This window comes from Staurois parvus, unplaced genomic scaffold, assembly GCF_062004578.1.
Source record: "Staurois parvus isolate SC_StPar_1 unplaced genomic scaffold, SC_StPar_1.0 ptg000537l, whole genome shotgun sequence".
NCBI classification, from domain to species: domain Eukaryota; kingdom Metazoa; phylum Chordata; class Amphibia; order Anura; family Ranidae; genus Staurois; species Staurois parvus.
Window position 1 is genome coordinate 37,864 of NW_028318333.1, and position 23,900 is coordinate 61,763.

At 43.0% G+C, this 23,900-nt stretch overlaps 1 protein-coding gene across 1 annotated transcript in view; it reads right to left on the reverse strand.

The window, feature by feature from the left end:
• Positions 1 to 5,295, reverse strand: part of LOC149451489 (very low-density lipoprotein receptor-like) — a 40,270-nt gene extending 34,975 nt beyond the window's left edge. Inside the window, exon 1 of the mRNA XM_089690611.1 lies at positions 4,687 to 5,295. Within this exon, the coding sequence (XP_089546737.1) occupies positions 4,687 to 4,882 (196 nt within the window). The 5' untranslated portion in view covers positions 4,883 to 5,295. The remainder of the gene's footprint in view (positions 1 to 4,686) is intronic.
• Between the last annotated feature and the right edge of the window lie 18,605 nt (positions 5,296 to 23,900).

The window sequence follows — 23,900 nt, forward strand, 5'->3', positions numbered from 1 at the left end:
TTTATATAAAATGGACAGAAGCCATTTGAATTACTCCATTATCGCATTCTACCATAAAAGCTAGAAAACAAAAAACAAGCACTACCACCTACAGCATTGTTAACGGATCAATAAAGAAAGCTAACCAGATGCTCATTTGGGGTTATGCAAGGACAATTCCTACCTTAAATACATGGACAAGCAGAAAACAAAACCCACAAGACTCCATAAAAAAAAACCAAAACATAAAATAGGTTACTAGGGTCTGATGAACACCTTTCCACCAGATGGGAACAAAGGGAAAACTGAACTGGTATCAAGCCAAAGTAAAGCAGCACTGCTCATTTAAGATGCTTGTTATAGCAGAATAAATCCACTAAGGGACAGGGAATACATTGGAAAGCAAGCATAGAGAACAGCCTGCAAAATAAGACATCCCTAGAGAAGGTTGAACAATACAGATGAAAGCAGTTCAGGAAACGGGAGCAGTAAGCATGCATGCACAATGTAACAGATTTTTCCAAATGTCTGATGCAACAGTAGCATGTGTTGTCTTATTAAGGAGTGACACAGCATTATCCCCTTTCTTGTGAGCTCTTGTGAAGCCAGCCTAATTCATAGGCATAGAGGAAGCCCGCCAGGTCATGTCTACTACAAGAGAATGCTAGGCTGGTCATGGTTTAATCAGCACAACTACAGAGATCCAACTACTTCGTAAATTAGAATTATGCTGGTATGCTGGACAGTTCTTAAGAGGGGAAAAAAAAAAAAAAAAAACCTAAAGATACCAGTATCTGGATATGAAAATCTTAAGACGACTTTAAACTAGGCATCCTCTGCTTGAGATCCTTTCTGACCAAGTCTTAAAAATGGTAAGTACTCTGCTGCTTGAGATTCATTTCAAGGGTCAAAGAATGACTTTCACCCACAGAAGGCACTGAAAGTGCAAACAAACCATCTGAGACCGTCACTCCCGTTGACAGCCAACAATTCCACATAGAAGTAACATGATCATGCTGGATTCTAGGACTGAAGATTTTACTACAACTATTCCAACATGCAGAAGTACTGAGAAGCATGCTGCTTTACAGCCTGTGCTAGTGGCAAAAGAGTCACCAGGAATAAAGCAGGCTGCTCTGGTCAGAGGTAATGTCTTTCAGAACAGATGCCCCTTGTTACCCCATTAACTTCCCACAAAGTGATCAACTGAACAGATTCCCCTTCCTTACCACTTCAGTTACTGGGATCTGATCGATCAACTGATCTGCTTTTATTGAACAGATCCACTTCATTACTTTTAAGGCTCACCATGCACTTAACCTGATTCTAGAATGGAAGATCTACCATTAACTATAAAGTACAGTGGGTCAAATGTGATATTGAATTAGTTTGACTACCTTCATATTGCATAGCTTTGGCAACTCTAGGGGTCCATTCACACCAGCTGCTCCATTACAACAGTCACTGGTGTGCGGTGCGATCTGGCTGCAGTAATGATTGTGGAGCATCATGCAGTTAGTTGTTTTTTTTTTGTGAAACTAATAAAGGTCAGTGATCTTTGGTCTAGTTCTTTTTGCTAGAACATGGTGCAAGGTGATTTGTCTCACTGTGCTGAAAAAGTACAACCAGCTGTATCCCACCCGAGAATACTGCCCACATGCCAGTGGTTTGAACCAGGCACTTAGGAGACAAGGCATTTTGCGAGGGGACTGTGCTGGAATAGCCACCCACCACAGTCCCACTACACCTGACGTGAATGTACCCTACAGGAGATTATACAGACAGTATAGTGTATTGCCAGCTTTAGACTGGCATCTGAGTATCTACTGTACAGATCCTTGGTTACCCTTTACACTTCAGTTACTGACATCTGATGAATCCACTGAACATCAGTTACTGACATCTGATGAATTCACTGAACAGATTCCTTGTTACCCTTTAACATTTCACTTCTTATGATGTACAGAAAAGATCCCATTCACTAAATCTTTAAACACTTCAATTACCAAGGTCTGCTGTATCCAATGAACAGATCCCTGTCATTACCCTTTACTACAATATGATGTATGCTTCTTAAAGCAGAACAAAATCCATCAACTTAGATTCAAAACATTTACATTCCAGGAATGCTAACTGTCACATTTGCTTGTGTTCTCAAGCAAACTGTCAAACCATCAAATGGCTGATGTCCTAACTGATCACACGTGCAGCTCCATGGCAGTTGCAGATCAAAGCAGAGGCTAAGATGGCAGCTTCCTTGGCTGAAAAGAATAAGAGGGTTTAGTGTCGCTTTAACACTCCAGTGTGATCTGATGTATCTACTATTAAGGGGTAATGATTGGGATGTATTCAGCACCTCAGCTCATACTATGAAATAGTAAAGGGTAATGAAAGGAATCTGTTCAGGAGATGCCTCAGATCACATTAACGGAACAGATCCCAGTTATCCTTTACCATTTCAATTAATGCGATCCGATGTGCTGAATAGACCCCATTCACCACCCTTTAACACTTCAGGTGCTGGGATCTGAACTTCCTTGCTCTTAAAACTTCAGCTACAGACCCCATTCACTACAGTTGCTGTGATCTGATGTATCCTCCGTACTTCAGTTACTGTGACCTGATGTATGTTCAGAACAGATTTCTGTTACCCTTTAACATGTCACTATGATCTGATGTACTGAATAAATCCCATCCACTACCACTTAAACCTTCAGTTACTGTGTTCTAATGTATCCACCAAACTGATCTCTTTCATTACCCTTTAACACTTCAGTTACTGTCATCTGATGTAATCACTGATCTGCTACAACAGCTGACCAGATCCCCTTCAATTACTCATTAACACTTTTGCCACTATGATCTGATGTACCTACTGAACAGATCCTGATCACATTTTACTTAGGCTTCATGTACACGAGAAGCTCAAACTTGAGTTTAGGAGCTTTTGCCAAAGCTCCTAAACTCAGCTCCATAAAAGCCTGTGTCTTTGTACACATAGGCTTTTAGCAGAGTTTAGCAGCTGCCACATTCAGGTGAGGTTAAATCTCCCTCTCCTGAACGCAGAAAAATTGCATTCAGGATAGGAATGTTTTGACTGCTGGCAAATGCAAAAAATGCGGCAAATGCATTTTTCCGCGGTTTCCCTCGGTCAGGTTAGGCTTATGTACATAAGCCTTAGACTTAAGATTCAGATGATCTTATGTGCCAAATAGAGCCCATTCACTACCTTTAACACTTCAGTAGCTGATCTCATGTATCTCTTGAACAGAACCCTTCAATCTTTGGGTTACTAGAATCTGATGTATCCAATTGAATACATCCCTTTTATTACTAGGCTCGGATTAAGCCACTGAACATATCCCTTTCATTAGCCTTTAACCTTTGGATTACTAGGATCCAGTGTATTCACCCATCTGCTACATGAGTTTTACAAGTCTCCTATAATTACCCATTAAACACTTTTGGTTACTATGATCTGATGGATCTACTGAACAGATCCCTTGCATTGCCCTTTAACATGTATCCGCCGTACTTCAATTACTGGGACCTGCTGTATGTACAGAACAGATCTGTTACCCTTTAACATGTCACTGATCTTACGTGGTGAATAGATCCCATTCACTACTCAACACTTCAGTTATTGAAACCTGATGTATCCACCAAACGGATCCCTTTCATTACACTTCAGTTACTGTCATGTGATGTATTCATTGATCTGCTACATCAGCTGAACAGATCTCCTTCAGTTACCCAGTAACACCTTTTGGTTACTATGATCTAATGGGTCTATTATTATAATACAGTATTTATATAGCGCCAAAAAGGGTATGCTCAGCGCTGTACAGTAGCAAGGGGGACAGAACATGACACAAGACAGTAACAATACACGAGGGGTTTGAGGGCCCTGCTCTTTCGAGCTTACAATCTACTGAACAGATCCCATGCATTGGCCTTTAACCTTTCATTTAGTATGATCTTATGTGCTTAATAGATCCCAATCACTACCCTTTACACACTTCAGTAATTGATCGAACCCATCCATTGAACAGTTCCATTGCACTACTCTTTGAACACTTCATATCCATCTGCTACAGCAGCTAAACAGGTCCCCTTCAGTTACCCAGTAACACCTTTTGGTTACTATGATCTGATGGGTCTACTGAACAGATCCCATGCATTGCCCTTTAACATTTCATTTGGTATGATCTTCTGTGCTTAATAGATCCCAATCACTACCCTTTACACACTTCAGTAATTGATCGGACCCATTCATTGAACAGATCCCTTGCACTACTCCTTGAACACTTCATATCCATCTGCTACAGCAGCTGAACAGATCCCCTTTAATTACACCTCAGTTACTGTGATCTGGTGAATTGGCTGATCTGAACCGATCCCCTTTCTGATGTGAACTTCCAATGGGTTGGTGCTCCATTGTTTAGCAATAACAAAGACATAAATAAATGAATGAGTGCAATGCCAGGTCAGAGCAGCCCCCAGCCCCCAGCCTGATCCGGGCCAGGTGGAGGTGGCCGTGTCCAGGGCTCAGGCAGACCTCCATGAATGTGGATGGGTAGGAGGAGGAGGCGGCATCGGTAAAGAAGGCAGCCAAACGTGACACCAATGGGGGGGGACGACACCTATCGGATGAGTAGCAGTGAATCCCCAGAGCCCTGTAGTGACAGCCCGGCGTCCTCTACTCACCATGGACCCAGCCGAGCTCCCGGAGCAGAGCAGCCGTAAGGAGCAGTAATGGTAAGAGGTGGCAGCCAACCCCCCGACACGAGCCGTACATCTCGCTGCACCCCCCACACAGCCGGCTGGAGGGGGAGGACACCCAGGCAATCAGCAATCTCTTTGTAATCCCTGAGATGGCGGTCCAGGTGAAGGCGGCGTTCATACACACAGTAGCAGCAGCGTCGCCCTGACAGGGGGTCTGCTCGGGGACACAGGAGACGTGCACTTCCAGGCGACTCCACAGACGCTCCTCTTATAGCAGCGGCGGCAGCTGGATTTGCAGCAGCAGGCGGCGTGAAGATAAGGAGCTGGAGCGGCAGGCGGCGCCCCTGAGCGAACACTCACAGCTGAGCTCCAGTACGCGTCTCTGTGATCCGGCTCGGCCGCGGATTGCATGATCCGAGAAAACGGGCAACCTGCGCCCAGTGACGAGCGCCGCCGTCCACTGTCTGTGTGTGTGAGGATGGCTGTCACCTGACAGGAGGAAGTTATGTCAGCGGAGCACATGGCAGGGGGCGGGGGACTGGTGCCAGGCTACATGCTGCATGGCTGCTGTACACTAGACATGGTGTAGTATTCGCGGGATGCCGTACAGTCGGGATGGGAGGTGTGGGACCGAACAGCCAATCACATGGCAGGAGTCGCTTTTTTTTTTTCCTGCTCTACGCGGCCTTGAGGTGAATGTGACCCGGTGTGTGTATGAGGGACAAGGTCACTGGGTGAACCTGCTACATTCACACGGTGTGCCGGCTGCTCAGGTGAATGCAGCTTCTCCTATTCACACACAGGGCAATGGACGGCTACTGTACAGCTATAAACGCTTCGTGTACGTGTATGGACTCATTCACACAGGCAGACATGGATTTTCTGCATGAGAGAGAGGTTCTTGCTGGCAGGAGTAGAGGATCCTGAATACAATCCGCACCTAAACTACTGCTTGGGCTCCATTGCAATTTTTTGGCGAAATTAAAATGCTTTCCACATGTCTCTTGAAAGGACTTCCCTGTTTTTATTCTTTGTCATATTGTCATTCGTTGTCACTTGCCCTCCAGATGATTTACCCCCACTCCCCTTTCTGACCAGGCAATTTGTTGCGTTACGGTGCTGCGTTACTTTCACTGACAAGTACACGGTCATGCAACGCTGTACATAAATTACATTTACGTCCTTTTTTTTTTCACACAAGTTGAGCTTTCTTTCGGTGTTATTTTATCACCTGTGCTTTTTATTTTTTAAATATATTAAAAAAAAAGACTTTATTTTGGACTTTTTGCTATTAAACATGTCCAGTAAAAAATTTTTAAAGAATCAAATTTCATAATAAATTTACACCAAAATGTATTCTGCGACATCTTTGCTAAAAAAAAGTGAAGGTTATAGCGTTTACAAATGGCAATATATATACTGGGATTTTTATTTTTACTAGTAATGGTGGTGATCAGCGAATTATAGCGGGACTGCGGCGGACATTCTGACACTGGGGGGAAACTGACTTGGTGTCACTGACATCCCCAGTGACACCAATACAGTGATCAGTGCTAAAAAAAAAAAAAAAGCACTGATACTGTACTAATGGCACGGGGTGGTTAACATGAGGGGCAATCAAAGGGTTAACTGTGTGCTGGGTGTGTTTTACTAGGGGGCGGTGTCTGTGTGTTTCACTGTAAGCACACTGCTCTGGATGACTGTGCTGTGAATGAGGGGCAATCAAAAGGTTAACTGTGTGCTGGGTGTGTTTTACTAGGGGGTGGTGTCTGTGTGGTTCACTGTAAGCACACTGCTCTGGATGACTGTGCTGTGCATGAGGGGAAATCAAAGGTTTAACTGTGTGTTTTACTAGGGGACGGTGTCTGTGTGTTTCACTATAAGCACACTGCTCTGGATGACTGTGCTGTGCATGAGAGGCAATCAAAGGGTTAACTGTGTGCTGGGTGTGTTTTACTAGGGGGCGGTGTCTGTGTGTTTTACTGTAAGCACACTGCTCTGGATGACTGCTGTGCATGAGGGGCAAAGGGTTAACTGTGTGCTGGGTGTTTTTTTACTAGGGGGTGGTGTCTGTGTGGTTCACTGTAAGCACACTGCTCTGGATGACTGCTGTGCATGAGGGGCAATCAAAGGGTTAACTGTGTGCTGGGTGTGTTTTACAAGGGGACGGTGTCTGTGTGGTTCACTGTAAGCACACTGCTCTGGATGACTGTGCTGGGCACAGCCATCCAGAGCAGTGTGCCCAGAGCTGACAGGGAGGAGAACTGTTTTGTAAACAGAACAGTTCTCCTCCCCTTCTGAGATCCTTGCAAATCACCAGGCGCCAGCAAGTAATCACCAGCTGGGACCCGGGGATTGACAGCCACCGCTGCAAATGGCGGCGCAGATAGGGCACACCTGCCTCTCACGCGTCCTGTACCCAGAAATGCATCCAAAAATGGATTCAGTTATTAATTACAGTTATTGCACTGTCAATTTGCACAGCACTTTACATATATATATACTGTACATTTACATCAGTCCCTAACCCTCAGGGAGGGTACAATCTAAGGCCCCTAACTTACATTCATACATGAAGCAGTGTATATGAAAAGTTGGAGCAGGTATGTGGAAGCACCTCCTGCTAGCATCTTTTAATATTCTTAGCCTACATGTACTGTACACTGGAACTGCCTTAGACTTTAACTCTACAGGCAGCAGAAAAACTTATATGCATGTTTAAGCACTTGGGCATCATTACATCAATTACAGGCAGAGGTGTCCCTAGGGTAGGTGTCACCCGGTGCGGTAACACTTAATGACACCCCCTCCGACGATCCCCGCAGAATGGATCGGATCTGCGGATTGAGCATAATGGATCGGATCCATTATGCTCAATCTGCAGATCCAATGCATCCTGCGGGGATCGTCGGCTTTCTTTACAACTTACCTTTTCTTGTAGCGGGTTCGGTGTCGCCCCATATAGGTTGCATCCCCGCAGGATCGTCGGCATGCAACCTATACGGGGTGACACTGGACCCGCTCCAAGAAATGGTAAGTTGTAAAGAAAGCTGACGATCCCTTGCAGGATGGATTGGATCCATTCTACGGGGATCGTCGGCTTGCTTTACAACTTACTTTTTTGTGGAGCAGGTCTGGTGTCACCCCATGCAGTCGGTGTCACCTGGTGCGGACCGCAGCCCCCGCACCTGCCTCAGGACGCTACTGATTACAGGTACTTATATAGCGCCGTCCATTTATGCAGCGCTTTACATATATATATACATATATATACAGTATTTTACATTCACATCAGTCCCTAACCCTCAAGGGGTGTACAATCTAAGGTTTTACATTCATACATACACATACTAGGGCCAATTTAGACAGGAGGCAATTAACCTACCAGCATGTCTTTGGAGTGTGGGAGGTAACCGGAGGAAACCCACGCAGGCACAGGGAGAACATGCAAACTCCAGGCAGGTGGTGCTGTAGTTGAGACTCGAACTGTACTGGTTTGCAGAAGTGCTAACCATTTAGCCACTGCTGCCAAGTTTACATCACTTAGCATTCATCTTTTGTACTGTTTACATTCATTTTTTGTCTGCTTCCATTTGGCAAACAGAACAAAAATGCAGAATTGTTCTGTTTAAAAAAAAAATGGACCTGAACAGAAGCGGCCGAAAAACTGATGTAAACTAATGGCGTCCAGGGGTGGACTTACCATTTGGAAACTCGGGCACTGCCTGAGGGCCCAGGGTCAGTAGGGGGCCCCACGAGATGCCCCTGGTACCTTTTTCATAGGCTTTTTTGAGTTTGGGCAAGGACACAGGGGCCCCACGATCCCCTATTGCCCGGGGGCCCAATGTGTTGTCAGTCCGCTCCTGATGGCGTCTATTTACATCTGTTTGCCCATAGGAATGCATTGCTGTCCATTTTGCACTTTTCAACAGACTGATGAAAAACAGACAGATGGGGTCTCAGTTTTTCATTTGTTTATATCAGTTTTTTGTCCACTTCCGTTTTTTAAAAAGAACAAAGATTCAGACTTGTTCCATTTGAACAAAGTAGACCTGAACGGAAGCAAACGAAAAATGGATGTAAACGGACAACTTCTGTTTACATCCATGTGGACTTGGAATGCATTGCTGTCCATTTTTCATTCGTCAGCAGAGGGACTCACTGCAAGGACACACAGGAAACAATTGTGCCTTGTGTGTCCCATTCACAGTGCAACACAGCCTAGCACTGCACCATGCTGCACTAAAATGCAGACATGCTGCGTTTTATTGTAGCGCACCAACCCAAATCGCACTGCACGATCGGGCAGCACAGCGCATCATGCTGCCACACATTTCAGCGAATGAAGTGTATGTTTTGTACACTTCAAATAAAGCTCATACCAACAAAAAACACAGTGTGATGCACTGAATCGCACACCACACTGCCCCCTATCACAGTCAGCAATGCAGAGCTGCTGGAACCATGAATCTCTCTGGCTGCTCTGCATAATTTGAATTCGCCCTTACCTTAGTTTTACATCCATTTTGCATTAATTTACATCCATTTTTCATCCATTTACATCAGTTTTTTCATCTGTTTTTTTCTGCTTCTGTAGTTTGACAACAGAACAAAAATGCAAATTTTTTCCATTTAAAAAAAACAATCTGAACAAAAGTGGACAAAAAACTGATATAAAAGGACGATGTCCATTACATCCGTTTGCCTATAGGAATGCATTGCTGTCCGTTTTTCATCCATCAACAGACAGATGAAAAACAGACAGAATGCTTGTGTGAAAGGGGCCTACAGTATATGGCATCCAAGTACATGGAGCCTTATGTACATATACACATAAAATCTGTCCTACTTATTTTTATGAGCACACATTTTCATTTGTAGATGCATCTGTGTGTATGGTTCTCATTTATTACTAGGTCTCATGTACACTGCTGCTCCGAAACATGAGTTTAGGAGCTTTTGGCATTTTTTTACCAAAGCCCCTGAACTCAACTCAATAAAAGCCTATAAGTCCATGTACATATACAGTAAGATTTTATCAGAGGATAGCAGCAGCAGGGTTTAGGGGCAGTTAAATGTGCCTCTCCTAAATGCAGAAGAATCGTGTTCAGGAGAGAAACATTTTGGGCAAAAAAAGCCAATCACGGCGAAAACTTGTGTAAACACGCCTAAGCGCTAGTCGCATTTAGTGTTTGGACGTTTATTCATTTCAATGGCAAGTACTCTGCCCTGGGCAATTAAATGAAGAAACGTCCAAGCACTAAATGCGGTACCACATTTACACATTTTTGCCGCAGTTAATGTTTTTCTGCTGCCAGTAAAAGTAGCGTCTAAAGCAGTTTCAGTGTACATGTAACCCTATAGTGCTGTGTACAAAACCATCTGCTGTACGCATGTAAGCTTTATGGCTACAGGCAGCTTGGCTTGTCAGCATCAAATTCCAGCATTTTAGAACTGTATGTGTTCAGGGATGTATTTCCCAAATACAGAATTCCTTCATTCAAGGCATATGGTCCTAAACACAAGAATCATTCATACCATAGATTTTGATCCGCTGCTGGCCACAGCCACTTGAAAAATGAACCCAACTGCCCACTTGCACGAGGCCACTATCTTCAGGGCTTAAAAAATGCACCCAACTGGGCTAGTTTTCACTACAATCCCCACGTTCAGTGTGCGGTTCCACATGTGCATTTACCTGCATTTGTAGCACATTTGTTGGCATTATTCATTTATACTAAGTTCTATTCACATGCATTTGTTGTGCGTTCCTGTGTGAAAATATGCAGCATGCTGTACTTTTTTTTAACACGTGAAAGCACTGCAGTGGTGTAAACTAGGCTCATTGAATTATATTTCATTTATATATAAAAATGCATTTGACTGCATAAGGTGTAAAGGAACCCCGAAAAAGGAATTTAGCCCTACCTAATAAAATTACATTTCTAATCCCTGATAATTGTCGCTGTATGTAAATTAAAAAAAAAGATATACTAGTCCATGGAGTTTGGTGTTTTCTTTCTAGCAGCTTAAAGTTCTGCTCTGCTTCCCTTCCACAATTGTGAATGAAAAATTCTGCACGTGCGCAAACACCCTATGGGTCTCTGCAATGGAGTTTGCAGAGATCCATAGTGTGTCTGTCCATGTGTGAGACCCCCCACGCATGCACAGACACACAGCAGGTCTCTTGACTTTTCCCATGTATGTGCTAGAATACTGCTGCCTGGGATGTGATGTAGACATCCGAGGAGACAAATACAAATCTAAGCACCAGCAAACTCAGTGATCATTGCTGCCCTTTACACACATGGAAGCCACCATCATGTTTTTATGGGAAACTCGCACCATTTACAGCCCTGGTGCCAAACAGGCAGAGTGCTGCCGCTCTCTCTCTCTCTTTCTCTCTCTTTCTCTCTCTCTCTCACCTGCTGTGTTGGGCTTGGTCCACCACTTGTTAGGGACCAGAGCTTTAAACCGCACTGCCCACTAGTCCTGCCAAGCCACATTTCCAGTGGTGTCCACTGGTTCTTTGGCAACATAAATTCCCAATGCCAACTTGCAATGTCAGTGTATTTCATGCTGTGGTGGTTGTGGGGGGTATGTATGCAGACCGGAAGATGGTGGCTTGGAGACCTGGTGAGATCTTGTGAGCCATCTGCTCTTTCGATGACTGCTCCTACCCTAACTTGAGCCAGCCTTGGTAAATTCTTGAAAGGTGAGGGGTCACTTAACGAATGATCCTCAAATTGCTGGTCAATTTGAAGTGACATTTGTGCACATACCATCCAATGAAAATGCCAAGCAAACGTACAAGATACCAAGGTAATTTAATAACATTGATTCACAGCAGAATAGATCCAACACATTTAGAGGGCCAAGCACACTCTCTCTTCACCAGGCCTACAAAACAGAGAACTGTGACTGTGTTAAACCACATGAACTCCAGAAGGTTTTACCCCCTTCAAGACCAGGGCATTCTTTTTGCTATTCAAAACTGCACTGTTTTAACTGGCAATTGTGAAGTCATGCAACACTGTACTTTTTATTATATAAAAATGAAAATAGAGTGAAAATTTTGAAAAACAAACAATATTTTCTACTTTCTGTTATAAAACATATCCAATAAAATATCAGATTTCTTCATAAATGTAGGCCTTAATGTATTCTGCTACAAGTCTTTGGTAAAACAAATAATCCCAATAGGTGTATATTAATTGGTTTGCGTGAAAGTTATAGCATCTACAAACTATGGTATATATACTGGAATTTATACAGCTATAATGACGCTATACTGGTAATGGTGGTGATCAGCGCCTTATAGTGAGACTGTGATAGTGTGGAGGGTAATTTGGCATTAACTGATGCTGGATGTGAGGTACGCTAACTGACACATCAATACTGACAATACAGTGATCAGTGCTAATACTGTACATGATCACTGTCCTAATAATACTGACTGGGAAGGGCTTAACATCTAGGGGCAATCAAAGGGTTAACCTGTGTGCCTAACAATGTGTAATGTGTGCTGCTGGTTTGCAAGGAGAAGAAACAGCTACATTACTACTTTGTGTACAGAGCCCTGTGTTGTTTGTAAACACAGGGCTCTGTGCTGTGATTGGACACAACCAATCAGCGGGTCCCGGCCAATGATTTACCCACTGACAAAATCGTGTCCAATGTCAGGGTGAGTCAGCAGCAGGCGCGTTCATGCGTGCCCCAGACCTGGAAGCAGGCTTGCAGCGTTTATTTACGTTGCAGAGCCTGCAGCTGCCTCCCTGTCACAGTAAATCTATTGTGACGGGGCAGCAAGTGGTGGACAAAGGTCAATAGGTACCAAATAAAACTGCACTGAAAGGAAATGTCAAAAAAAACATAAATCACTGGTAAGAAATCAGAGTGGAAATGAAGAGGTAATGTGTATGAGCCTCTGAAGCAAAACCCTAGATGTACCTGTGATTTACTGCTTGAAATTTCAGGAGGGCCCTTGTAAGAATTTGTAAGGTATGTTTTTCACTTTGGCACACATTTACTTTCAAAGTCACCCTAGTGTGAACCAGGGCTTACAGTGATTAGATTTATTACATTTTTGTGCTCTCAGTCATATCTATGCTGCAGTCATAAAGAGTATAATTGTTGTTCTATCTAGACAGACAACTGTATTTAATTCCATTGACAAACCGTTTTTAATATATATTGCTTGTAATATTGGCCTGTTTTTATTGAGATATTGCCATCATTCTATTTATTCCACTGTTTGATAATTATAGTAGAACTATGGGCAAAACTTTTTTTTTTTCATTTTGGATAGAGCAAGGGAGGGGTTATAACCCCTGTCAGATTTTTTTCTGTGTTATATTTTGAACATTTACCTTCACATCCTGTCCCGTAGCCAAAGAGAAAGTGAGAGGAAATCCCTGCAAATTAATTAAGGGAATCCCTTGGGGACCCCCAGGTCACCAGAACTAGTGTCAGCATTTGAAGATTTACCCTCTATTACTTTTCTGAGGACAACCCAAAATGTGGGGTTTTCTTTACTTAAATTTTCAATGATAATGGTAAACAGGATAGAGTGGGTGAATCTCCTTAATAGGGGCACAGACAGCAATGAAAACTGACAGGGATTTTAATCCCTCTCCATTCTGTCCAGAATTAAAAAAAAAATCTGCCTTTCCTTAAACTTTAAAGTGCAACTTTACCCATAACAACTTGCTAAAAAAATAATTTTCTTTAGCAAGGAACATACATTCCACATTAATAATTATGCTACCAAAATGAGTGTGTGCTGTAAATTGCCTCCAGCATTGTTCCTGTTTCTTCTTGCTGGAGGCTGCCATTTTGCTGAAGCCTTGAGCAGCAGTAAATCTTTAGGCTGTTAGCAGATCGGCCTCTACATTTTCAGCACAGTGCCTAAAAATAGAGAGCAGCTGAGGAGAGCTGTGCAGAGCAGGGTGAGACAGTGTAATACTTGATTTTAAACCGTATAGGCACTTATTCTAATGTTTTACATATTATTGCCCTATATTGCTATATATTGCCCTTGGTCTATCCATTAAATACATGTGCCTCTACTATATATCTTAAAATTGGAGAGGTAGGAACTACAGAATACTGGGGTGCCATGACGAGGCTCTGTAGCGTACACATGTGTTTGCAAATGTGTGTTAACTAAACCTCTGTTTTTAACGCATACTATTAGACTGGTTAATTCAATTTGGTTGCAGGCTGGCTGGCAAGTTGGAGCTCGGAATGTTTCTTTTTTGTTGCTTGACATGCATCGCCCTAACATAAATATCAATCACAAATTTTAGGAACTGCAACCATTTTTATACACAGTCCCTCCATTTTCAGGGGCTCAAATGTAATTGGAAAAATTAATATGACCATAAATAAAATGTTAATTTTTAATATTTTGTTGAGAATCCTTTACTGACAATGACTGCCTGAAGTCTGGAACCCATGGACTTTACCAAAGACTGGGTTTCCTCCTTTCTGATGCTTTGCCAGGCTCTAACTGCAGCTGTCTTCAGTTGTTCTTTGTGGGTCTTTCTGCCTTTAGTTTTGCCCTCGGCAAGTGAAATGCATTCTCAATTTGGTTAAGATCAGGTGATTGACTCGGCCATTGCAGAATATTCCTCTTATTTTCCTTCAAAAGCTCCTGGTTTGCTTTTGCAGTGTGTTTTGCATCATTGTCCATCTGTACTGTGAAGTGCTGTCCAACCAACTTTGCTGCATTTGGCTGAATCTGGGCTGACAGTATATCTCTAAACACTGCAGAATTCATTTGGCTGCTTCTATCTTCTGTCACATCATTAATAAACACCAATGACCCAGTGCCACTGGAAGCCATGCATGCCCATGCCATCACAGTGCCTCCATCATGTTTTACAGATGACCTTGTGTGCTTTGGATCATGAACTGTTTCAAGCTTTCTCTACTCTTTTTTCTTCCCGTCATTCTGGTACAGATTGATCTTAGTTTTATCCGACCAAAGAATGCTTTTCCAGAACTGTTCTGGCTTTTTAGTTGTTTTGTTTGGCAAAGTCTAATCTGACCTTTCTATTATTCAGGCTTATGAATGGTTTGCACCTTGTGGTGAACCCTCTGTATTTACTCTTGTGAAGTCTTCTCTTGATTGTAGACTTTGACAATGATACGCCCACCTCCTGGAGAGTGTCCTTCACTTGTCTGGATATTGTGAATGGGTTTTTCTTTACCATAGAGAGGATCCTGTGATCACCCACCACTGTTCTCTTCCATGGATGTCCATGCCTTTTTATGTTGCTGAGCTCACCAGTGCATTCTTCTTTCCTTAGAATGTACCAAACTGTTGATTTGGCCACTCGTAATGTTGCTGCTATCTCTCTGATGGATTTGTTTAGTTTCTGAAGCCTTACAATGACCTGTTTCACTTGGATGGACAGCTCCTTTGAATGCATGATGTAGGTTCACAGAAATAGATTCCAATGCAAATACCATACCACACTTAGAATCAACTCCAGACCTCTTACCTGCTTAATTGATGAATAAATAATGAAGGAGTAGCCCACACCTGGCCATGAAAAAGGTTTTGATTCAATTGTCCAATTACTTTTGGTCCCTTGAAAAAGGGGGGATGGCTACTCTTAAGAGCTGTAATTCCTAAACCCTTCCTCCAATTTGGATGTACATACCCTCAAATTAAACCTGAGAGTGTGCACTTTCAGCCCATATTGTATAACTATAGCTTGAATATGTTTTGGTAAATACCTGAAAAAAATCTAAAATTGTGCCTGTGTCCAAATATATATGGACCTAACTGTATACCGGCAAAAGGGGCCAGCCTGAGGTGATCCAGTAGGACTTAACTCCTTCACGTCGACTGTATGCAAATATGCGGCTCCACTGGACTATTTTTTTTCCATGGGGCCACATATTTGCATACCTGTCTTTGTGCTGGGAGCATGCTGCACGGCACTCGCCCAGCACAGAGACAGGGGTCTAAGTGAAAGCCCTGGGTCACATTCTAATGATTGGGACCAGAAACTCCCGATTCCGGGTCACTTGATTGCTGTGATTGCCTCAGTGATCAGTCACTGTGAAGCCAGCCTCTATGTTTTCTCTCTCTGAATGGACGAGATAGATACATTGTATCTCTCTCTGTCTTTTCAGAGAGGAAAAAAAAAGTGTTTCTAAATAAATAAATATAATAATAATAATACTAATAACAATAATAATAATAATAATAATAATAATAAACAAAATACCTAGATAAGGGGTATTGAATTAAAATTCAAGGAGGTCCGGTCACTAAAATGTTATTCTGGGTGAGGTCTGAATCTCATGTTTGTGCTATAACTCAGAGTGTAGTCACTGTATGCCTTTAAAAAATATCAGAAATGTACAATTTCCATAGCAAGGAAGGGGTGGGTGGGTATAAGGAAGGAAGGGGTGAATGGAAGGAAGGAAAGGGTGGGTGGAAGGATGGAAATAAGGAAGGAAAGGGTGGGTGGAAGGAAGGGCTGGGTGGAAGGAAGGAAGGGGTGTGTTGAAGGAAGGAAGGGAGGGGTGGGTGGAAGGGAGGGAAAGGTAGGTGGAAGGAAGGAACGGAGGAGTGTGTGGAAGGAAGTAAGGAAGGGAGGGGTGGAAGGAAGGAAGAAAGGAAGGGAGAGTGTGTGGAAGGAAGGGTTGGATGAAAGGAGTGGGTGGGTGGGTGTAAGGGAGGGGTGAGTAGAAGGAAGAAAGGAAGGGGTGGAAGGAAAGAAGGGTGGAAGGAAAGAAGGGAGTGGTGGGTGGAAGGAAGGAAGGAAGGGGGGGTGGGTGAAAGGTAGGTAGGACATGACTCATTCAGATGAAGCAGAGATGTCGGCTGCTCTGTATTCAATTTCCCACCCACACATCCTCTTAAGCTGCAGTGACTGGTGTGTGGGTGGGCACAGGGGGATGGATCCTATTGGAGCAGAGGATGGAGGGAGGGGCTGGGAATTGAGAAGAACACAGAGGCGGTCGGAGGGAGAGAGGGCGGGAGGTAGAAAGAAAACTGAGCCATCAGTTGTGCAGCGGTGACAAGCAGCGATTTTCTGTAAGGCTTTCAATAAAGCAGCTGGAACCATACAGGAGATCGCTGCTTGTCACTGCCTCCACTGCCACCCCTCCCACACACCCCTAGTCCCTCAACTGCTCGCCACTAGCCCCAGCACTGCTCGCCTTATTTCCACTCGCGGGCGAATAGAAATTTTGAGGGCTGCAGGGATGGTTGCCAACTCTCCTCTGGGGGGTTCAGACCCCAATGACTTTCCCTTTATCTATGCCCCTGCTGCAAGGCGCGAGGCGCACACTGTGATTTCATGTTGCTGTGACGACCATCCTGCTCAGCGGCGGATCTGTCATTGCGGGCTGGTGGTCCAGAAGGGAGCGCTGCTGGGGCCGTTCTCGGACCGTGGTCCGCCATTTAGTGACCGCTGACCTAGATCAAGGTTTGATCTAGGTCAGTGCCAGGGTTAGTGTTTGGGGGTCAAGGTCAGGGTCAGTATTTTTTTTTTGTTAAGGATTTTTTTTTTAAATTAGTATCAGTGTCAGTTAATGTCCAGTCAGTTTCTTGCCATTTCTCTGTGTTGCATCACAAATGTGGGAGTGCTGATGTGAAAATACATCTCTTCCCTACATTGCTCTTCCTGCTTTTGTCTGTCAAATCTAATCACTGCACCTGCACTAGTGCTGGACTCAGAGGCCCAGGAATTGTGGGATATATAGTTTCATTACAGGAAGTGTCAGTTCTTAGACTACAGACAGAGGTCAGTACTATGCGGTATACCTCATATTTGAACACAAACAGAAACTTCTGACACCAGAGTGTGGAGATTTACTTTACTATATAGACTGTGCATATGGGGCAACACACGACACCATGAAACTACCTGATCAATGCACATCTTATGCAGGTGAAAAATGCAAGGTGCAGGTAGGAATGTTTATAATGGCTTTAAAACAATGCATGTAACTCATCACAACAGCCTGAACCTGGCCCTAATCAACATGTCCTAACTGAGCAGGCATGAACTAGGTACATAAAAAAGAGCTGTGCTTCCTTGAACTATTAGTCCTCATGCACACTGGACTTTTTTACAGCTGCTCTTTTTGGCTTTGATGTTTTTTTCTACAGTCAGTAAACTCCCCAGCATGTTATCCTATGTGTCCATGTACACATAGACTGTAATCAACATTTTTTGGCAAATCTCTAACGCTGAAAAACGCGGCAAAATGTGGTAAATCGCGGCAAACCAGTGTTTTAAGACTTTTTTTGATCAAAAAAAATTTTTTTTTTGGTCAAATAAAACTCTAACGTCCAGATGACACGTTTGTCCCACCATTTCTTCTCCAATGGGAGGTGGAGTTGCACAGGACATTTTCATCCGAACAGAGAGACCACATCTTGTATTTTGCCCACCTTTCCTCCGTCTCCAGTAAATATCAGCAACTGGGGTATAAACTGCTTACTCGGTGGTATAGGGTTCCGTTGCTCCTGCATAAGATCTTCCCTGAGGCCCTGAAGGTTTGTTGGTGCTGTAAGGAGGAGGATGGCTCGCTCTTACATATTTTGTGGTCTTGTAGGAAATTGACTGCATTTTGGGCACAGGTGAGGGCTCTGATTCGGTACCTGGCTGGGTTGGACCTGGGGGATGACCCTGCTGGTTATCTGTTGCTCCACTATGATCTCTCTAGGAAATGTTTCAAGCGCTCTTTGTTGGTGCACTTGCTCAATGCTGCTCGGGCCTGTATTCTGGCTCTCTGGAAACAGGAGGCTTCCCCTTCTATTTCTATGTGGTTATCGAGGGTAGAGGACATTCACTCAATGGAAAGTATCATGGCAGCGGTCCGGGGTCAGGAGGCCCAGTTTCACCAGAAATGGATTCATTGTTCTCTCTTTACTTGCTCAAGTGATTATGCTGCCTTGCTGCGATCAGTGGCTTGAAGTCCCTCTCTTCTTCCTTCTCTTCATCCCCCCCCCCCTTTTTTTTTCTTTCTCTTTTTCTCTCTCCTTACCTTTTCTTTTTCCCTGTCCTGGATGCTACTGCTGTTTGTTTATGACAATAGACTGATCTGTTTGTACTAACTATCGGGCCAGTGTGCTATACTTTTTGAAACTGATAATTTAAATCTCTATGTACCGTATTTTTCGCTCAAAAGGACGCACTTTTTTCCCCCAAAAAAGGGGGGAAAATTTCAGTGCGTCTTATGGAGCGAATATAAATCGTCCGGTCCGGTATTTTTGCCGCCACCATGTCAGAATACCGGGCCGGCCGCTCAGCTCTTCTCTCCTGCAGGGCCTTACCTGTTCCTCGCTCCAGCGCTGCACAGTCTTCCCGCACTGGCTTCTGTGACAGCCGGGTGCCCACTGCGCATGTGCTGCGCTTTGTGAAGGATCCGGTGTCTTCTGGGACACATGACAGGTCCCAGAAGGCGCCGGGCCATTCACAAAGCGCAGCGCTTCTCGCGCGTGCGCAGTGGGCACCCGGCTGTCACAGGGAAGAAGAGAGAAGGACAACTCCGCGGAAGTGGGAGCGGGTACCTGTCAAATTCAGGTACCCGCTCCCCCTCCCTCCCCAAAGGTCAGCAGTCTCTGGTCATTCCCTGCACTGTCTGCAGTCTCTGGTCATTCCCTGCACTGTCTGCAGTCTCTGGTCATTCCCTGCACTGTCTGCAGTCTCTGGTCATTCCCTGCACTGTCTGCAGTCTCTGGTCATTCCCTGCACTGTCTGCAGTCTCTGGTCATCTCCTGTACTGTCTGCAGTCTCTGGTCATTCCCTGCACTGTCTGCAGTCTCTGGTCATTCCCTGCACTGTCTGCAGTCTCTGGTCATCCCCTGCACTGTGTCCGCAGTCTCTGGTCATCTCCTGCACTGAGTCCGCAATCTATGGTCATCTCCTGCACTGTGTCCGCAGTCTCTGGTCATCTCCTGCACTGTGTCCGCAGTCTCTGGTCATCTCCTGCACTGTGTCCGCAGTCTCTGGTCATCTCCTGCACTGTGTACACAGTCTCTGGTCATCCCCTGTACTGTGTCTGCAGTCCATTGGTTCAGAATATTTTTTTTTCTTGTTTTTCGCCTCTAAAACCTAGGTGCGTCTTATGGTCAGGTGCGTCTTATGGAGCGAAAAATACGGTAATTGGACCGCACCTGATTCATTGTCTTATCTGCTGGCATCCACTCATGCGTCTTATTTTTGTATACGTTTGTACTCTAAAAAACTGTTTAAATAAAGAATGTTAAAAAAAATAAAACTCTAAAAAAACGCTGCAAAACGCTAATACAAAAACGCTGAAAAACGTTTTTTACATGACTTTACACCGCTAATGTTACCAGCGTTATTAATATGCCCAGTATGCATGAGCTGTCCTTCCTGCACCTTGTTTTTCATTCCTCATGATGCATTGGTGGGGTTGGGTGCAGACATAGCACATCTTTAGCTGGCTCCCAATGTTCTTAAATCAGGACCAGTAAAGATAAATTATTCTGGATGCTTGATTTAAGATATCTGCTGATTTGCATATTAGAAGCCCTATAGCTTCAGAAACCGATAGGATTGTTTACTGAATTATTACCAGGCTTAAACAGCTGTGCCATGAGATGAAAACACCACATTTTCAGGAGAATGATGGGGAAGGAGATGTGCCCTCTTTTAACATGCTGATTACACGATGTATAACCAAAGCATACAGATTGCAAAACAACCAGAATTCGCAGCTTTTTATCGTGTTTGTATTGTTTACGGTTTGAATAAATTTCGATATATAAAGAAACTGACTCAAACACCTTAGCATTTGATGCCTTACAGGCGCAACATATTTCTAAGTATCTTTTGTGACAGAGTGGGCTGCATTGATTGACACAAAGTGCACACTTATGCATTAAGGAAGGGGAGGGCTGTGTGCTCTTGTTCTGTAAGGTAAAGGACTATTTGTGTACACAGGCAGTGTACGTTGCCTGACTCCTTGTGAGAGAAGCTTTGTATGACAGTCTGGCTATTTATACACTGCATTGCATGGTAATGAAGCTCTGTTTCCCTGCTGGCTGTTAAATAGTGACAGGGCATCTTTGTATAGACATAATTACACAAGGCCAGGGGTTGCATGCTTACGCAGCAGTGGCTGTCATGGATTTAATCTAATATATAGTTGGGTGGGATTTGTACAAACACATACTGATGGAAGATTATGCACATACTGAGGCATTACCAATACTTTTTTTTGCTTTTCTTTATTGAGAAGTAAAATAACAATTTATACTGTATTGCATCCAATGCAATAGATTTGAGTGATTTTGAGGGTAACAATAGCCTATTCTCACTTGCTGTGTATGGCTATACATACCTCCCAACTGTCCCTCATTTGGAACCAAATGCCTCTGTCCATCTTGCAGCCTGAGTTGTCCCTCATTATGGACAGATGCATACAGTTGCAAGAAAAAGTATGTGAACCCCTTGGGATTACGTGGCGTTTTGCATGAATTGGGCATAAAATGTGCTCTGAATGTCATCTAAGTCACAACAATAGAAGAACACAGTCTGCTGAACATAATACTACACAAACATTAGATGTTGCCATGGTTTAATTGCACATAACATGTAAACATTCACAGTGCAGGGAGGAAAAAGTATGTGAGGCCCTAGCTTAATGGCTTCTCCCAGAGCTAATTGGAGCCAGGAGTGAGCCAACCTTGACTCCAATCAGTGTGATGATATTGGATGTGTTGCTGACAGCTGTCCTGCCCTTAAAAAACACACACCTGTTTTGGGTTTACTGGTTTCAAGAAGCACTGTCTGATGTGAACCATGCCTCGCAGAAAAGAGCTCTCAGAAGACCCACGATCAAGAATTGTTAACTTGCATGAAGCTGGAAAGGGTTACAAAAGTATCTCCAAAAGCCTTGATGTTCATGTGTCCATACTTTTTCTTGCAACTGTAGGCCTCTCTAATAAATGCAATACTTAAAGTGGTTGTAAACCCTTACAAATACCCAATGAAGTGACTGGCCTCAGGTGATACACAGAAATGAAACAAATCATCCTACATAAGTTGTACCTGTTTATATGCAGCAATCTCTTCTCTACATCTGTTCAAAGTGCAGAATTTATACAGCTTGTCTGAGCTGTCAGAAAGCAGGGGATGGGGAAATGATGGTACACTCTGCAGAGCTCAGCCAACACTGATTGTAGAGAAGAGACACACCCCCATTCAATACACAAAAACAGAGCAGCGGCTGTCAATCAGAGGCTCCCTCCCTTGTCCCCTTTTTGCTCTTGGTGTCAGGAAAACTTTTCAGAAGTGATTCATGCAGATAGTGGAACAAGGCAAAAGACATAAATGGCACTTAGTGCTCTGGATTGAGACAAGTACATACTATAGAGATATACAGTATCTCACAGACGTGAGTACACCCCTAACGAGTCACATGTCTCCTAAAGTGTAAGCTCTAATGAGCAGGGCCCTCTGTTTCCTCTTGTACAAAACTGTATTGTAACTGTAATGTCTACCTTCATTTTATAAAGCGCTGCACAAACTCTTGGCGCTATATAAATCCTGTATAATAATAATGACACCGGGGAGGGAAAATGGCTAATTGGGCCCAATGTGGACATTTTCACTTAGGGGTGTACTCACTTTTGTTGCCACCGGTTTAGACATTAATGGCTGTGTGTTGAGTTATTTTGAGGGGACAGCAAATTTACACTGTTATACAAGCTGTACACTCACTACTTTACATTGTAGCAAAGTGTCATTTCTTCAGTGTTGTCACATGAAAAAATAGAATAAAATATTTACAAAAATGTGAGGGGTGTACTCACTTCTAGGAGATACTGTATGCTTTGTTCATATTTCATGTACACTTTAACTACTAAAAGTGTTATACTGCACTAAACCTTTTTATGATCACATTATTTTTTAAAAATCCACTATTAAGTAAACATAATGAAACAATTTTGGGGTTTAACCGATATTGAATTCTTCATGGGCTTTGTAAGTGGGGCAAGGCAGAGGGTGCGTCCTTTGTCTACACACTTTGTGCTGAACAGTATCCCTCTTTCCCATCTCAGAAAGGTGAGAGGTATAAATATATATAACAAACAATTTTTCTTGCTAAGAAATGGTAGGTAGAAGGGGGAGAAATGCTCGCTATGGCAAAGGAATGGTGTCATGTCAGGGAAAAGTTCTTTATATTTATGAAGTAGCTTTCCTATAAATAGTCATTTACAGTGATCGGTTATGTGTTGAGAATTTTACATTCTCTCCAGGGCTCCCATAGTATCAAGTACAAAGCATAAATATCAAGCAGTGTATTGTTCTGTTTTCATTTATAAATGTCATTGAATTTGTTCACATATTCATTGTAAGATATTTTTTTGCATTGAGGTTTTATTAAGCAATTTCCATTGCATCAGTTATCTTTCATAAATGACATACATTGAATCTTTGAAAATAACATTCAATAACTGGCTTAACTGGTTGACAACATCTACCTAAAACAAAAAACATTAGAATACAGCCACATAATATGAATAAAGCTGCTTTTGTTTAAAAGTTTTAAAATATGTTTTTTTTTTACCACTTCCATACCGGACACTTTCACCCCCTTCCTGCCCAGGCCAATTTTCAGCTTTCAGTGCTGTCATACTTTGAATGACAATTGCAGAGTCATGTAACACTGTACCCAAATGAAATTTTTATCTTTTTTTTCACACATTTAGAGCTTTCTTTTGGCAATATTTAATCACCACTGGGGTTTTTATTTTCTGCTAAATAAACAAAAAAGGCCAAAAAATTTTAAACAAAAACACGTTTTCTTTGTTTCTGGTATAAAATGTAATAAATAAATAATCTTTCTTCATAAATTTAGGCCAAAATATATTCTGCTACATTTCTTTGGTAAAAAGAATCCAAATCAATATATATTATTTAGTCTGTGTGAAAGCTATAGAGTCCACAAACTATGGTATGTATATCTGAAAATGGATCAATCCTGGTGTACTGATGGACTTTCTCATTTCTTGAGGCCCTAAAATGCCAGGACAATAAAAAAAAAAACCCCAAATGACCCATTTTTGGAAATTGGACATTATGGGGTATTTAGTAAGAGGCATGGTGAGTTTTTTGAACTTGTAATTTGTTTGTCACAATTTTTTGGAAAATAAAGAAATGAAGAAAAAAATGTTTTCACCATTTTAT